Source organism: Stigmatopora argus, chromosome 1 (assembly GCF_051989625.1).
Source record: "Stigmatopora argus isolate UIUO_Sarg chromosome 1, RoL_Sarg_1.0, whole genome shotgun sequence".
NCBI classification, from domain to species: domain Eukaryota; kingdom Metazoa; phylum Chordata; class Actinopteri; order Syngnathiformes; family Syngnathidae; genus Stigmatopora; species Stigmatopora argus.
The window spans coordinates 10139888-10157587 of NC_135387.1; the positions used below are offsets into that span (position 1 = coordinate 10139888).

General features: G+C 40.2%; 4 protein-coding genes across 7 annotated transcripts; 1 reads left to right on the forward strand and 3 right to left on the reverse strand.

Annotated features, from left to right (window-relative positions):
* The first annotated feature begins 401 nt into the window (after positions 1–401).
* On the forward strand, positions 402–2821 carry LOC144074182 (protein jagunal homolog 1-B-like). The gene is made up of 4 exons (XM_077600437.1): positions 402–556; positions 1729–1826; positions 2022–2094; positions 2169–2821. The coding sequence occupies exons 2-4, from the start codon at positions 1738–1740 to the stop codon at positions 2556–2558; spliced, it is 552 nt and encodes a 183-aa protein (XP_077456563.1). The 5' UTR covers positions 402–556; positions 1729–1737; the 3' UTR covers positions 2559–2821.
* A 107-nt stretch (positions 2822–2928) lies between these two features.
* On the reverse strand, positions 2929–5875 carry LOC144074170 (PI-PLC X domain-containing protein 1). 2 transcript variants are annotated; one of them, XM_077600424.1, is made up of 7 exons: positions 5676–5875; positions 5208–5344; positions 5010–5135; positions 4553–4708; positions 3925–4037; positions 3770–3840; positions 2929–3679 (listed from the first exon to the last, which is right to left on the reverse strand). In XM_077600424.1, the coding sequence occupies exons 1-7, from the start codon at positions 5764–5766 to the stop codon at positions 3444–3446; spliced, it is 930 nt and encodes a 309-aa protein (XP_077456550.1). In that variant the 5' UTR covers positions 5767–5875; the 3' UTR covers positions 2929–3443. The 2 variants fall into 2 exon arrangements, with proteins under 2 accessions (XP_077456550.1, XP_077456543.1); XM_077600417.1 differs by having other exon boundaries at positions 4553–4711.
* A 312-nt stretch (positions 5876–6187) lies between these two features.
* On the reverse strand, positions 6188–11380 carry LOC144072649 (SLAIN motif-containing protein 1-like). Of its 3 annotated transcripts, none has more exons than XM_077597797.1 (7): positions 11072–11380; positions 10214–10347; positions 8968–9159; positions 8690–8839; positions 7614–7877; positions 7146–7232; positions 6188–7078 (listed from the first exon to the last, which is right to left on the reverse strand). In XM_077597797.1, exons 1-7 carry the CDS (start codon positions 11308–11310, stop codon positions 6738–6740), a joined length of 1407 nt encoding a protein of 468 aa, XP_077453923.1. In that variant the 5' UTR covers positions 11311–11380; the 3' UTR covers positions 6188–6737. The 3 variants fall into 3 exon arrangements, with proteins under 3 accessions (XP_077453923.1, XP_077453940.1, XP_077453931.1); XM_077597814.1 differs by having other exon boundaries at positions 6188–7033; positions 11072–11379; XM_077597805.1 differs by having other exon boundaries at positions 6188–7045; positions 11072–11377.
* A 762-nt stretch (positions 11381–12142) lies between these two features.
* mrps9 (mitochondrial ribosomal protein S9) lies at positions 12143–17351 on the reverse strand. Its single transcript, XM_077616514.1, has 11 exons — positions 17208–17351; positions 16175–16357; positions 15128–15190; positions 15020–15050; positions 14865–14944; positions 14177–14262; positions 14031–14106; positions 13160–13328; positions 12984–13092; positions 12482–12651; positions 12143–12396 (listed from the first exon to the last, which is right to left on the reverse strand). Exons 1-11 carry the CDS (start codon positions 17304–17306, stop codon positions 12305–12307), a joined length of 1158 nt encoding a protein of 385 aa, XP_077472640.1. The 5' UTR covers positions 17307–17351; the 3' UTR covers positions 12143–12304.
* Positions 17352–17700: the final 349 nt, after the last annotated feature.

A 17700-nucleotide genomic window follows, 5' to 3' on the forward strand; every position in this document is an offset into this window, starting at 1 on the left:
AGGTATGATAACGCAGCATGATTATCGATCTTATGTGGGAATCGCAATATTTTGATCATCGCTCCAGCACTATTTTTGGCCTATACGTACGTACTTAAAAATAAGGTGAGGTTGATAGATATCGTTAATGACTGGCGGCCATCTTGACTCGGAGGACTTCTATCGTGAGTGAGGTGAGTGATTTTCTCCATTCAAATATACTCGACTCGCTAAATTTACGCACGGTTTAGAGACTATAACAAATCAAATTAACATGACAATGTTTTTGGATGAATGTTGAATCATTTTTAAGTAAGCAGACATTTTACTCCTCAGAAATGTGTGAATAAGCAAGTTGATTAAATTAAACACTTTAGTACAAGGCACCGAGGCTCTAACAAGTGACGACGCCGTCCCTACCGTCTCACAGCGTTTATAATAACACATCTAGCACTAAATATATGTTATCTATGCATCACAGTACGTACCCGGCTTTCGCTTCCGCACATTTACGACAGTGTCGTATTCATTTATCCCTGTGCATTTGTCGAGAAATACGAATTGCAGCTGAAAACATGTAAGTACAATTGCGTATCCCTCATATCAAAATATATGTTTATGTAATTTTAGAACTGCACAATGGCATCCTTTGCCGAGTTTTAACAATTAAAAACAATGCAAAACAGACAATACAAAAATAAAACAATGTTCCGCATTATAGTTCAAGAATTATATGGAAAGAAAGAAAAGGGTGAGTAAGTTAGGCATTTGAACTCGCGTGTGCCACAAATACTCTGACACATAAGGGACAAAAAATCCACATAAATCTGGCCAACGTGTCTCACTCCGTTAGCTTTGTTGGTGACGATTGTTTAGCCAGCTGCTCCTAAGTAACCGGCATCATATGAATTTCGTTCATTTGAAGTTACTTCTTCTTACTACTATGCTTGCCACGAGCACTGTATAGTACATTATTGGCGACACTAGAATGTACCGGAAGAGAAGTGCTGTACACGTGCTTTGTAAGAAGAAAGTCTTGACCTCTAAATATACGTAGTTACTAGGGCTGAACGTCATATTTGACAAAAACTGACATTGCGACTTTTGGGGGGTGTTGCGATATATTGTGATATTGATTCATTCATTTTCTGCATTGCTTATCCTCACAAGGGACACGTTGGTGCTGGAGCCTGTTGCAGCCAACTGAGCTGTAGGTTTTTGCCAGCCAATTGGAGTGCACAGTGATAAGAACAACAATTCACACTCACATCCATATCTAGAGACAATTAAGTGTTCAACCAACCTACCATGCATCTTTTTTTGGAATGTGAGAAGTACATTCAAACTCCGCACACGGAGGTCGGAACCCATCGGGGATTGAACCCTCGATCTCAGACCTGTGAGGCGGACGTGCTAATCACTCTCCACTGTATATATAGAGAAAAAAAACAATCACACATCCTACAATAGGACTGATGTGCATATTGCATATCAGGATGGCGGTGCTCAAATTATATATTATGCAAGCCTATTAGGTACGATACTTGGCCATGATTTGTGACTAAATAAAATGTATTATCAGCTTTTTTCATTATAAATAATATTTACTGTGAATACGTTGCTGTAATAAAAAGTCTTAGTGTGTGTTGAATGCTTGTAAATAAGTATTTGTTGAGCACAATGTTTAACAACTATTGACCAATGACAAGTTCTTGTACTAACACTGTCTGGAACTGTCTCATCATTCAGAACTGAGCTATGGCTTCACGAGCAGGACCGCGTGCGAAGGGAACAGATGGCAGTGACTTTGAACACAGAGAGCGGGTGGCCTCACACTACCAGATGAGGTATGGCATTCATAAAAGCTGTCTCCAGCTTATTATCAACATTCATTTCAATGTGTATTCATTCCTTTGGCCACCTTGTAGTTAGAAAATAAGATACTATCTAAAAACTGCCTGTGAAATTTTGGTGCAGCTTAATAATAATAATAATGATGTTTGTCTTTGTGCCTCTACCACACATCGTCTTGGTGTGGACAGTGTTGCCCTGAAGTCAGAAATCCGTAAGCTTAACATCGTCCACTTGCTGGTCTGGTTGCTAATGGTAGCTCAGGTAGAACCTGATTGCCTTTTTTTGGGGGGGTTCACCTTTGCTTTTCTATTAAAGTACGCATCTCTGTGTGTCAGGTGACAGCGAGCCAGCTGAGTCTGGTGTCTCACAAAACGATCGCCTCGCCGTACCAGTGGGAGTATCCGTACCTCCTCAGTGTTATTCCTACCACATTTAGCTTCATGGCTCTGCCACGCAACAACATTAGCTACCTGGTTATCTCCATGATCAGCGCCGGGCTTTTTTCTGTGGCACCGCTTATCTACGGCAGCATGGAAATGTTCCCTTTTGCTCAGCAGTTGTATCGATTTGGAAAAGCCTACCGTTTCATCTTTGGTTTCCCAGCAGTGATGGTCATGTATCTGGTGATCGTCATTTCCGTGCAGGTGCACGGCTGGCAAATCTACTACAGCAAGAAGCTGTTGGACCAGTGGTTCACCAGCACACAGGAGAAGAAGAAAAAATAAGTCCATACAATTCAAGTGGAGATGGTCTGTGAGATTACAAAAGGTTGGCTGTCTAAAAAAAGAACTACAATAAGAGAAAGATTGAGTGAATGGTTGTGGACTGATGGAGCCCAATCTGTGAGGCAAGACTCCACAAGATTTATATTTTAATTTGCAATGTTTTTTTTCTCTAACATTTGATGCCTGAACTCTACTACCTTTAAACCATACGTGAAACCTTCTGGAATTTCATCATTCACTAAAATAAACTGCCAAAAACCTTATGGTTTCTTTCAAACTTGTTAGCAGCACAGGTTTTGCAGAAGTTTGATGGTTACTTTAAGCAATGTTGACTTGTGGATGGTGCCACTCAAATTAGGTCGTTCAAGTCTGAGCTGTAGAATTTTACTTTAATCTTGTTTTTGGGATATGAGGAAACCACAGTACCCAGAGTAAATCCACACAAGGTTGAGAGAACACGCAAACTCTACACAGGAAGGTCTGAACCTGGGATTGAACCCTCGATCTCAGAACTGTGAGGCCGATGCTCTAACCACGCGTCCACCTGACCGCCAGCATAATGATGTTATAACAAAAATAAATGAAACAGCCAACTTGTTGATGAACAAACGTCTCATCTCCAGAGTCAAACGAGAGTTACGTTAGCCCTCCCAACACGTCCATTTAAAAAAAAAAAATTAATGATCATAGTTATAAAAATGTATATGTGGCTTAGGAGTTTTGACTTCCAAATATTTTAGAAGAACAATACATAATGTATTTACTTTTTACATTTTGAGTAACTTTTAGCAGGTAAAATACAGCTAATTATAACACACATACACTGTATGTGCCTTATTTATGATTACATAGCATTATACTGTCTGGCAGTCTTTTTGGTCCTTGTCAACACTTCCCTTTGTAATTGAGCCTAATCACACAATCACAGAAGTTGGAGACACCCACAAAGTCGCAGCAGATGATGTTGACGCCGTCAACTTCAGGTCCTGGTTGTTGTTCTCTCACCCAGCCAAGCAGCACAGTTAGGGCCTTTGTGGTGATCTTCCTCATGTTTTCAAAGGGATGAAGGAGGACAAATTGAACAGTTTCAGTCAGGTTTAGGCCACTGACGAAAAAACCAGCTAGAGAACATAAAAGAAAAAATCACGTCAAGTTGAAAGTCTAATATTGTTTCATGTTGTTTATTTGTTTGCGTGTGTAAATATAATTACATGGTCTTCCTTCATGCTTCTGAGCCTCCAAGTAGGCAATCACTTTCTTTGGATCAGTGCTGTCAGCATACCTGTAGAAAGGGATTTAACACTTCAGTGCACAGAGGTGCTTTGCTCCATTTTTGTGTAACAACAGTAAGTGTACAGTTCCATACCAGTAAGGTATGTCAGTCCACAGTTCAGGATAATTGTTGACCATCTCTTGGTTGTCATAAGAAACAATTATCTGTTGGCGTCTGGACCAACAGGATCGTAAAGTAGCACAATCCTGCAAAAAGTTTCAGACATTCAGTCTCATCTCATTTTCTGAACCGCTTTATCCTCATTAGGGGGTGGGGGGGGGGTGCTTGAGCCTATCCCAGCTGACTCCAGGCCAAAGGCGGGGGACACCCTGAATTGGTGGACAATCGACCTCTGGGCATAAGGAGGCAAAGGACAACCATGCACACTCATACCCATACCTAGGGGCAATTTAGAGTGTCCAATCAGCCTACCATGCATGTTTTTGGAATGTGGGAGGAAACCGGACTACCTGGAGAAAACCCACACAGGCCCGGGGAGAACATGCAAACTCCACACAGGTGGACGTGACCTGGATTTGAACCCAGGACCCGAGCTGTGAGGCCGACGCGCTAACCACTCGTGTCACTGGGCCACCCCGGACATTCAGTATATATTTTAATCATCATATGCATGATTTAAAAATAGAAAAAATAATCAAAGCAAGATGGACTTACACACATTTATTCAGGGCAGTTAATTGTAACAATTAAGTTAGGTTACCTGTGATGAACAGAGCTTTGGTCCAAAAAGTGAAATTATGTAGTCTACAAGTTGTGTGTGGTCACTGATGGTCAGGCAACTGAAATGTGAGCAGCAGATAATAACAATCTCTTGAGGATGTGCATCCAACCAGACAGCCAGTTCATCCAGTGCCTCCTGCTGACACATACATCATTACTATATGTGAGTCATGGAAGGTCATTCCTGTGAATTTGCACTAGTTCCCAATAAAAGCGTTAAACTCCAGCAATCTGCTGAAAATGATACCTTGCTCTACCCTGTTACAGCAATACTACAGGGATTCTGAATAGTCTACCAAGTTACACTTTTTGATAAGAGGAACACAATTGGGCTGGAATGCTCCTGGCTCACCATTACATTGGAACCTCTAAGATTCTGATCATATTCATGGCTCAGTGGGTTTCTTGGTCAAGAAGGTACTGTGAATGTACACTACCTTTACAGTAACCCATGTGTATATACCATGGGCAAAGAATAACTTGCTGCACTCTTTAGGCTTCTTGGCAATCCGCAGGTCGAAGAAGCGAACACCAAGTTCACACTGACTAGTGAGGACAGTTTGCTGTGGACACAGGAGGAAGGAGATGCATGACGACAAAATGTATAACATTGTACATGCAAAGTTTTCTTGTACCTGCGTCGTGGCCCAACGGAACACGTAGGGCCGCGTCCAACAGGGAGCAAGTCTGTCCATCACCTTGAGAAAACACGACTCGGACTCAACGACAGGTGATGACATGTCCAGGCAGAAAGACATGCTGTCATGGCTCCCTGTAAAATACAATTATGAGTGCTTTAAGTATAAACCAGATTGATAGGAGAAAGGACATCCTGCTCATTGAAGTAAATTATTAAGTAAGAAGCATATATGTATATATAGAGAGCGAGAGCGCGAGAGATATCTATATATAGATAGATTTATCTATAATATATATATATATATATATATATATATATATATATATATATATATATATATATATATATATATATATACAGATTTTAAATAAACATTATGACATTATAACCGGTGGTTAAATATAAGAAACATTTTCAACATGATTTTTAATCTAGTTTCCAAGTGTGGATAGTGTTTGTTTACCTGGAATGGCCAAATTCCACAGCGCAACATCATGCAGTTCTTCGGGTAAGCATGACATCCAATTCGCGTTTCTAGTGAAGTTGTCACCCATTTTATGTTGGGCATGTTATTACTAGATCGTTTCTGTTGACTACATTGTTTTTCTTATGTAATTTAAAACTGCGGTCACGTCACGTGAAACCCGTTTTGTTCTTTTTCTGTCTGGCGTGAGGCGTGTGGGAATGCGTTTTAACTTGATACTGCCCTCTGGTGGCCAACAATTAATCTGGTCTGAAAATTGGTTTTACAAGATTTCATATACGTACGTACAAAAAGCATACCATGTATATAGTAAAATAGTAAGGCTATTTGTATAACAATTAAAATAAAAACCTTCCCTTTCCTCTGAACCTCCTGACGTCAGCAAACATTTGAGTCTTAAACAATATGATGAATTCACAACGAAATAATCATCAATTATTCCCATTTGAGCCATAATTACACAAGTTACCCAGGAAGAAAAATCCAAAACAGTTTGTAAAAAGTTTTTATTGTTATATATTGCGGTCATAAAATGCCTTTTAATATTGACTGAAACAACACATTCAAGGTATGTATTATACACTGCAGGTTAATATACTCATCGAGATGCTTGATATTTACTTTGCTAGTCACCTTAAACAAGATTTGTTTGTAATAAGTCTTTAAAATTATTCATTCCACCATCAAAGCTTCAATAAAAGGTGAGAAAAAGAGTGCAACATTCACATTGTGCAGTGAGTGATATTTTCAGTGATAACCAAACCACAAAGTTTGGACTAATATTTAACGTGAACAAAAATGAAGCTTTACTTTTTGTGCCCTTTCTTTACACAAACCACAGTAAGACATATATACATGAAAACAAGTGTCACTTACATTACCATTTACAATTAAGTTAGATATAGTACTCAATTTTCCACTTAATAAATACCACAAAAAAGAGCCAAATGAGATAAATAGTTAATGACCATAGAGTATACATTAGAATAAGTAATTGATGAAACATTTGAAAAAAAAAAAAAAAGGTACAGGCTGCCAACATTACGTGGAAAAACACCGTAGCATACTTCTACAGCTAAGCCCCGGTTTTGCCATCTTGCAGCCGGAAATGGGGCTTGTGCTATCATTAAAGTAGGTGGAACAACGTGGCCTTGGACTTGACAGAGCGAGGGAAGAGCATTTACTCAGCATGGGAATCCTGCTGCTCCCTACCTGCAACTGCGAGCCATGTACTACGGTGGTCGGGCTCACAGAGACAGTAGCCCTCGATTGTTGCGGTGATGACGATACACTTCCAGTACTCTGGACTTTTGTCTGCCGCATATTGGGGCTGGCAACTGGGGTAGACACTGAATTCATCAGGTGAGGGGATATTAGGTAAACTGTTTATAGTGAGCATATAAATTTCTATGCACAATAGATAATATCTCAGATAAACTGATAACTCACTGGGGGACTGTAGGGGAGTGGAGCAGCCTGGAGAATCACGTAAAGAAGCACTGGGAACACTGTTAAATTGGGCAAGGTTGATTTCATCTGTGAGACACACAAAGAGAACATCTCCGGCAACACATTTGATGTGAAAGTACAAAAAAAAATGGATAAGGTTAAAAGTTATCCAACATTTATGGTGGAGTCCATGAGTGGCCAGTAAAGCCAATTCTTATTCCTGAGCAGCAATGTTTTATCTCCTGAAGGTCAAAGCCTAACAACCCATTGGGAAAGGATGTCTTAAGTTTCTACATAGAACTCCTCGAACTGTTCCCACCACTACCGTTCGGATGAATCTAATCCCATCAAACTGGAATCGGAAACGCCCTGAAGACGGAGCTTTAAACACACTTCAAGAGTCTTACGTTATTACACGAGACGGTCACGAGATCGGGGTCACTCAGCAGCGCACCCTTATTTGCTTACCTGCTCTTGGTTTGAAAGGCTGATGCGTTGGACTTGCGTAGGGGGGCATGGACAGCAAGTTGCAGTTTTGCCAGTCTTGGGCGCTGGAGGTGTGGGTGTGGGGCAGTGGGCAGAGGCAGCATTTCGGCTGCACTGGGGCGGAGTCTTCGCCATCCCCCTTTTCTTCCTCCTCCTGGCCGCGGGGAACGCTGAGCGGAAGGGTGACGCTCTGGCTTCGTCGGTTGGCCGGGGCGTACAAAGTACTGGCGTAAGCCTCCTTGAGTTCTGGGTAAGCGACACATGGGGAATGGCATGGCGACCACAGACATGCACACGCACCAGAGGTCGGGAGTACTATGTCACAAATGTGCATTATCAGTCTAAAAGTTTTTACTCTCACCGTGCCATAAGACAGTCCTTTTCTTTTTAAAATAAAAGAAATAAGCAGAAAAATATGTTTAAATCTTCTGCTGTTGGCGGTGACGACGGGAAAAGCATATGAAAACGGAGGCATTTTCACATGCACCTCATTTTTAGCGCGTCATTGCTGCAGCAGCCAGGATTTTAACCTTTTTTGGGGTGGGGGGGGGATTAGTAGCTGACCCCTGCAGGAATGCTGCTATTTTGATGCGCCGTCAGTTTCCACTATGCAGATGTTAAAAAAAAATATATGTATACATATATATTTTAACAGTTATGGATGTGTCAAAGTCCTTATAATGAACTTTTGAATATTTTTGCCAATAATTCATCATTAGAAAAGATGGTGACAATAGTCGAATTCCTCAAGTCTCAAAATTCAAATAAATATCCTGAAATTTTGACACAAGACTTGTAAATACTTTACACCAATTCTAAAAGGTAAAGCCAAATTGAGTCAAGTCCAATAATTGTCGACTGAAGTCTGACGTGTCAAGTCACTTAGTTCGAGACCCCCACCTCTGAAACGCACATTTACACTCAATCAATCACCTGATGGGGTTAATGAAGCTAAAGTAGCGATGAGCTCTGAGGTCTACGGTTAGTGGGGACATAAATGGCAATTAGATAAACCACAAAAAAATACATCAGATTTTTAACTTTGGGTTTGAACCTACTCTCTTCTTGCAGTCTCGCCACCACCTGAACGTCAGTAATATCCAGAAGTTTGTAGCCATGAGGGATCAAGGCATCCTCTTCATCCACCACGGGAGCGAGGACATCAGAGTTCATCCGAGGCCGAGGGCTAGAATACCGCAAACGGCTACCTGAAGACGCAACCAAACGCTTCAATCACAAGTGAAACTATTCTCAGCCATGATACCCAAGCAGTCTGACACATTAATTTGATCAGTGATGCTCTCTGTCCCCTGAATGTGGAAAAAAGTGGTCTTACCACAGTGGGGAATGAAGGTGCGGGTTCGTGGCCTCCCAATGGGGCTCTGAGAGTTTGGACTATCCGTATCAGTCAATTGGAAGTTGGAGCGATGTGTGTCGGAATGCCCAGTGCCATTGGGGGACACAGTGGGAACAGTTGGTGAGGTTGAGGTTGCTTGAGGGCTGGACAGTAGTCTCTGCCTCCAGGAAGCTAAGGATGTCAAGGAAGCACAGTACTCAGAGTGATGACAACATTTCAAAACATCTGAAAGAGGATGTATCAGCAGAAAGAGCCAAACCATTCTTAGTCTAAAAGAAGAACATCCAGATTCTCACTGGATGTCCCGATTACAGTGTGCAGTATGGCAGGAGAGAGGAAAAAGCAGTGGTGATTTCATAGCACTTCTGTGACAATGGACCGCTTCAGTGTTCAAACTTATTCTCAGGCTGATTTTGACAAATGGTTAAGCAGGCATATAAATATTAGATGGCTTGGGGCAACACTTGTAGTTTTGGACTTGTGCATTGATTCAGACCTCATCCTGTACTTAGTGTTGATTCTACTTTCTTGTCTGCAGGTGATAATTTCTACTAACATAGCACCTCTTTAACGTAACCAATTAGTTAGTTAAAATTCTTATTCTACAAATGCACCATTGATCAAAGTACTGAGTTTTGACTGGTTGTTAGACATGCAATTTATTCTTGCTTCAACTGTTAATTCCCCTAGAAACAGTTTATTTTCAAACTGTGCATAGTATAATATAATGTAATTATGTTTTGATGGCACTTTGTCAAAAACAATGAGCCACTAGAAAATATTCTTGACAAACACGTCTTTGAGAGTGCCACTGCAGTGTTAGCTCGCACAGCCCGTCACCGGCATCTTGAATAAACAGAACGCCATTGTGCCACACCAAAATGGCCGAGGGTAGAATTAGAAAGGTTGCAAGCAAGATTTCCAAATTTTAGGTTAGTGATGTTTAACTGGAAATGCAAAATAAATGAAAAGTTATCCTATTCAAAAATGAATAAACATTTCGTTCCAAAAGCAGAGACCTGCAACTCCAGGATTTATTCCATCATTGCAGTACAACTTGTCCTTACTTTGAGCGACATTTAGGTAATAAAAAACTCAAGTCTGGTAATATGCTATTTGTATGTAACATTTGTTTTTGTTTAGTTAAACTAAAATACTATAGTCAATAGATTTTTCAGATTTGTTACCATTGAGTCTTAAAACAGCCATTTAAAGTTTCACACACCTGACTCAAGTTTGAGGCAAATGGAGCGTCTTGCTAGTTTCCATTCAGGAGCATCCAGAAAATGCCGGCACCACTGCACTAGCGTTATTGTGTTCTCTGTGGTCAACTTCTTGGCTTTTGGGGACACGTATAACCTGTCCAAAACACAACAATCACAAACGTGTGATTCACACTCCTTGGTCAACTTCTTGGCTTATGAGGACACACATAACCTATCCAAAACACACACAAAAAGCCCATAACAACCTGTCCAAAACACACACAAAAACATAAGTGTGATTCACAAAGTCAAAATATTTCAGTATCAATGTAGTTTGGCCCATTTTAGACACCCTTTCAGACCAACCCTTGTGTAGTGCTTACCAATTTTTAATGAGCCAAATAACACTATCCATAATATGAATAATGTGATAATTTATCAAGTGGAGTTTCTCTTTTTGATTTTTTTTTTACTTAACACAAGAATAATTATTATTGTATTTATACAGTGTAGTTTGTAAACATGCTCCCACTTAAACTTTATTTAGGAACATTGTTATGTTTGGCTTCCTAAATGTAAACTCCAATTAAATAGCAAATGGAAAATAAATGCAGTCTAACAGGCATTTAGATTTACAATGTATACATGTTATTTAATGAAATAAATGATTTATTTCCTTTCAAAATGAACCAAGTTAGGTCTTGCTGGAATAAGGACACAGTCGGTTTCAAAATAAATACATAAATAAATAAATAAATATACTTAAAACAACAGCTTTGCTTATGGCAAAAGGTCCTAGATTTATTTCCTAAATAATGGAAAGAATGTTATGCTACAGGGTTGTTTATAAAATGCAGCAGCATTAATTAGACACTCACCAAGTTTCATTATCAGAGAATCCAATAGTGTCCAAGTCCAAGAGGTCCACCTGTTCCAGGATTAATGGTTGGTGTCGGCCGTGCTTTTGGAACTCCGCGACCGGCCGACAATTACGATGGTTCCAAGTAGGCAGCCGCTTGTCGTAGCGTTCAAAAATTTGAACGAGCTGCTGCAGCTTACTTAAGTGCTGCTCGCCGTACAGTTGGTTTTTCTCGGGGTCCGCAACCGCAGCCATCATTTGCTCTCCGGATGAAAAGTGTGCTGTGCAGAGAAGCGTGGTCCCCACTTGTTGTGGCGTCTTGCCTTAATTGGATATTTGCCCATGCCGCTTGTCACGCCCACGTGCCTCAGGTCTGTAATTAGTATTAATTGGTTCCAAGTGTTTTAAATTGATGGCTATCAATCTTATTGGTTGCATTTCTTAATCCAAGGCAGCGATTTGTTTGTCATTTATTAAACGTCAATTGTGATACTTTGTCGCCACCTAGTGTTTTAAATTCATTGTTGCAAATGTAGCACAGGATTAAAAAACATGACAAATTTGGCGTTTTTAAAATACCACATTAAGCATGTTGTGCTCAGCTAAAAGAAATACAGAACCATAATATTGTGGTGGGTTTTCTCCAGGTACTCCGGTTTCCTCCCACATTCCAAAGACATGCATGGTAGGCTGATTGGTCACTCTAAATTGCCCCTAGGTATGAGTGTGAGCGGGAATGGTTGTTTGTTCCTTGTGCCCTGCGATTGGCTAGGCACCAATTCAGGGTTTCCCCCACCTCTGGCTCAGAGTCAGCTGGGATGGGCTCCAGCACCCCCCGCGACCCTAGTGAGGATAAAGCGGTTCAGAAAGTGAGATGAGATAGTGGGAGAAAATGATTCTATTTCAAATACTATCGTTTTCAACTAAATTTGGTATATATGCCAAAAAAATATGCAATATGTAGCGTCCACGTGATGAGTGCAACAAAGTAAATATTTGTAATAAGTATAAAGAGTCATCAATAAATTAAACACAACCAATCACAATTGTGTACATTTTGGTCTGGTGTGAAATAACTTTTGGAACTGTGAACAGGAACAACAGGTGAGATTTATTCCCATAATAATGAACAAAATTGAACTTAATCCGTCATTTTCAAAAACAAGCCTCTCGTTACAGAGTACCAAACATTTCACTTTCTTTTGGCATGAGAAAATCTCAGTTCCGGTTGTATAGCAACTTCGTATTATCCTCAACGTTTCTTCCACGTGAATTTCCTCCTGGCGCCTTCCTGACCCGGCTTCTTCCTTTCCCTCACTCTGGGGTCAGCAGTCAATAGACCAGCTAATAAAAATAAAATAAAATCCTTCACTAGTAGACACCAAATTAAATAGAATTAGTCAATGGCAAAAAAAATCTGCTTTCTCACCTTGCCTCATGATCTCCACGTCTCTCTCAGAAACAAAGCTGGACAAGGCACGGGAGATGGCGAGTCGCAGCGCTCCTGCCTGGCCGGACCGCCCGCCCCCATTAACGCTACTCTCGATATCAAAACGTCCCAGCATGCCCATGAACTGGAGCGGAAACATGAGCTGCTCCCTGTGCACAGGACAACAAGTGAGGTTAGACGTACGGAAAAAGAATACAAGCAGGGGATCCAAAGTGCGGTAAAATTTCATTTGTACACATGGACAGTTTCCAACTTTGAAAAGTCTTGGGAATTCCGCAACCCTAGCGACAAGGTTGAGTGATTCTCCTCGCCACATCTTGAGAGAATCTCCTGACTCAGCAGGACTAGAAAAATGTGAGCCTGTGAGGATGCTGACACACACTGACGCAAACTCCCTCAACTATATAATTAATTCACAACAAGGAGATAAAGGGTTTGGCGAGGAGAGAGAAATTAAATGTAAAAAATGGCCCTTGCCCACCTGTCTTGGAGCACATTGAAGTATTGGAGATAGTTCTGTCCATTAATAGTGATATGTCCAGAGCCGCAATCTCTCAGTACAACAGAGGCATTTGATGACTTTCTTCGTCCTGAAAATGAATACAAATTGTAAACATTGGACAATGTAGAAAGAATAAAAAGTTCATTTATATTTACCTTCTGAGGTGGTGAAGGCCACACCATTTTCATCCTTCTCCATTGTTGGTATTGTCTGATTCCTTGACTGAGCCTCAAGTTTCTGGCGGTAACTTAAGACAAACTGCTCCTCCATGTTACAGTAAGGCAGAGACAGCAATCGTTCCATTAGCTGGATAAATTGCGTGTGCTGAAATGATAAAATAGAGGGGCATCAAAAATGAGCTTTGGTGTGTTGTGCTCTGATGCAGCAAATGTACATCATAAGTCACATGTTTTTATTTCCAATTATTTCAAGCGTGCGGTTTGTACTACGGAGAACTTTATATGTGAAGTCATCAATAGGATGACCCGAACAAAATGACATGTTGGTTCTTTATTGTGACACTCACGTGATAGTGAGGACAATTTGCGCTATAATATTGTAAGCAAATGACTTCAATTCCCTTCCATAAACAGTGGTCATTAATTCAAAAGTCAGGGACACACACTCTGTCATTAGAATCATTAAAATTATCACACGAAGTAAATAGCATAACTAGCAATTACTGAAACAGCTAGAAGAGTAGTAGAATAAATAATTGGCACCGAACATGAACTTTTAACAGTATTTACATCCCAAGAGAAAAGGTTGATGGGTAATTTGTTATTGCACTGTTACCGAGAGTATTCTTGTTCACGAGTGACCTGTCTGAGTACTGCATTTAACATTGTGAGCTAGCTGCTCCTTGGAGTTGGGACACATAAGTCAGAAGGAAATACCAATGTCTCCATACTTCATTAGTCACCACATTATTTTATGTTGGATCCCACATACAATTTCCATTTTTATACTCCTGTCGAACATCAGTTAATGAACTAAAATAGCAGTATTCCTGTGATAATGGCTCACATCCTCAACAGATATAGTCTCCACCAACAACTCTTCCAGCTCTTCCTTCAGGAGCCATCTGCTTGTGTCAATGGATCTGAGGAGAGGTAAAGATTACAATTACATTCATGACAACATGCCTTTTCAAATTCAATTTGGACGCTTACATTTTTTTGACGTCCTGCGAAAAGATTCCTTTGGCCCACAGACGAGCCTGCAGCCTCTCAATGTTAAGGATTTTACTCTGTGTGTCCTAAAGACAAGACGGAATATAAACAGATTCTTGGTAGGGAGTTTTCATTCTTATGAACAAAAGCCTCCGGTTCTGCCACCAAACCATAAGTTAACTTCAGTTTGCCATGCATTTATTGCATTGTAGAAAAATATCTAACCTAGGCTGTCCCACATTTGACCAATTGTACAAATGTGTTTGGTTGCTTTTGTATAGGAATTTATGGATAGACAGTTTTCAGCTGATTGGCCAACTTTATTACTAACATCAGTATCATAATGGGAATTAAGAAAAGAGAAAGGTTGTGACTACAACAAACGAGAATTTACTGTATACAGCAGAGCTCAGTCACTTCATTGTTCTTCAAGATCAAGGGTCTCCAATCAATTACCCAAAGTACCGCAGTGGGTGTGGAATTTCAATCGAACATCATTGGTTAAACTGTGCTGGAAGAAAAACCGGGACCCACAGCCGCCCTTAAGCACCGGCTTGGAGACCCATGCTCAAGATATAAATATTGAGAATTCTTTATCTCGGTAACTAATCCGTTATTGGTTGGTAACACAACCTGGATTAGGATTTCTGGTAACACTCTGTGAAAATGTAACTTTTGAAAAACTCACATGCATTAGAGTATAGTAAGCCTGTTTTCCCGTGTAAAACAGGAAATGGAATGGCCGTTTGTCTGCCCCCCATTGAACAGCTGTTCAGAAAAAGAAGGACAATGTTAGTTCCAGAGAGCTTCTAAGAAAAACACAATAAAGTCAAGCTTGTGTACCTCGCTGCCTGGGGAATATTTCCTCTGGATGCTGATGAAGACAAGACAATGTAATGCGGACAAATTATTTTTAAAAACACAACTTTTGTATTAATTCACTGTCTTTACCTTCATAATGGGTCGTGCCTTCTTCTCAAACAAGCCGGAGGGGAAAAGATAAGCGATGCTTTTCTGCGGCATGGAAAGGGGGGGAAAAAAAGTAAAGTTTAGAAGAAAAAACAAGCAAGTAACAGCAGTCACGATGACGACACCGTAGAGGTCATCTCAACAGATGGCGGTAAATGCGACGAGCACCGGCCACAGGTTCAAGGAAAGGTGAGCACTCAATGTGGCAGTGCTGACAGCCAGCAGAGATTGGCCCACATGTCCGACAATTCACCCCAAGTGCAGCATGTGTGGACTCGTGGTCACTAACCGCCCAACAGATGGCGTAGCAAAAATCTAGTCCTTTCCATTCCTTCGGCTACACGCATTGGCAAACAGGTGGTGTGCAAGGAGAGCGTTGACATTTCAGCGTGTCAACAGTGGCAGCGAAATAACTGGTCACCGGGTGCTCGACAAGCAAAGAGAGGTCAAGAGAGGTGAGAGGTAGAAGGGTGAAGAGTGGAAAATGATAAAAAGCCATGAAGGCACACCTGTGTTGCGCTTGTAATTTGGCAGTGATTCCCCAGAGAGTGCAATCTGAGCAATTGAAGGACATCATGAGGCATTATGGTTTAGTACCAGAGAGAACGCAGTAACTGCAGTCACGGAAAGCCGCCAAAATGAGTGCCTGCCTGCTGTTTTTCATTCTTTCACTGTCACACCTGATGAGTTAGGACACTGATCATTTCTACTATGAAACTGTGGCATAGAGCCATCGCCTAACTATATTTTATTTATTTTTTTACATTTAAGTGTTGCGTTAATGTGGAAATTCTGCATTTGTCTGAATATATTCAATAGTATATATTATAGTACATTTTAGTAATAAAACCATGACTTCAATTGATGATCAGCATCACCATGCTGTTTTTTGAAGTGGGTTGTGATGTACTGATGGCGAAGAATTCTATTAATAAAGTTCAGTATGTAAAATTAAAATACATTTTAAAGAAGGAATCTTGTAATTATAATAGATCGAATCAAAATGCATCCTAAACCTTCAATTCTTACATCTATGTCCTCCTGAGTGAAATTCTCAGGGTCCTCTCCCATCATGTTGGCCAGGTGCCGCTTGCCAACATTGAATTCCTCCACTTGCTTCTCGATGAACTCCATTGTGAACTTTTCGGGGCCAGCAGCAGCCAAATTCTTCCTGTACATGATAGAACTGGTACATAATGGTCTTCTAGACACCTGGAGGAGGAGAGCAAAAATCAGTAACATATATAAATTAAATTGGTGGTGGGCAACAACACAAAATACCTCAGCTAGTTACATTAAGAAAAATGGGCAACATGAACAAACAAGCCCACGAAATTAAACAACTCTAAATTCAGCATATATAGTGTCTCAAAATAATTAGTCACTCTTTTCAGCCTTTAATACACACACATTTGATGTGCAATGTGCATACATCTCATTTTCACGAACTACCTTTCCATAATGTATGGATATATGCCTGTGAAGTTTGAGATTTTGCATGTTTATATGCTTAACATTAAATATAAAAACATTGGAAATTAAAAGAAAAAATGTGTTGACAATTGAGTAATCTAATTAATCAGCAGGCTTGATAGAAAAAAAATCAAGCATTAAAAACGTTTGTGTACATTTCCGTTAAAAGGATAGCTGATACAAAGAAGAAATTGAAAAAGTCATATTTAAAATTCAGGTATACAGGGAGAGATGAATGACTGTATTGTTTTTTTCCTCCTCTTTTTTGTATGTATATAGAGGACCATATGGTTGACATAGAAGATAACACGCTTTCCCATAGGGTTCGTGTTCTGCTGAGGATACTAGTTGTTCACTCCTTTTTAACATGGTAACTCACTATATTCTCGGTACTGGTTATCCTGATGAAAACAAACACAATTAAATTGTAATAGATCCGATAGGTTTTTCAAACACAGCCTATCTGAAAGCTGTTCAGATGTTAAGATGCTTTTTCAAGGGCATCACTGTTCTATTTTCGTTTTCAATTAAACTGCTAAAATTAGTCATTTGGATAAGAATGCATACAAGGTACGTAAAGAGGGTTTACCTGCCGACTTGCACGCGAAGAGGCATTTGTAATAGTGGAGCAGGATGTCCCACATTTGGTGAAAAGGTAGCGGGTGGTTCGCGAACACGACGCCGCCATGACGGATGGTTGAAAATTACGTCACGGGTCGGGCGGAAGTTGTCCCAATAGCTGTCACAAAATTGTAGTCGGCAGTGTGAGTGGTGTAGCGGCCATCTTAAGACAGTAGAGTTTCTTTCCCTCCCTCTCTCCAAATGTCATTACAACCAAATACATTTGCACTAATAAAAGTAAATTAGAAAATAACAGACACATGATGGTATCCAGACCACAATACAAAACTCTCCGAGATGACAAATTAAGTAAAAAAATGCGTAAATGGTATAAATGAATGGATAACATTTTTAACAATTGAATAATGATTCACAGAGACCACTTCAATAACTTCAAACCACATCAAAGCATTTAAAAAAAATCCTCGAACCTTTGAGCGTTTATAGTGATAGATATCAAA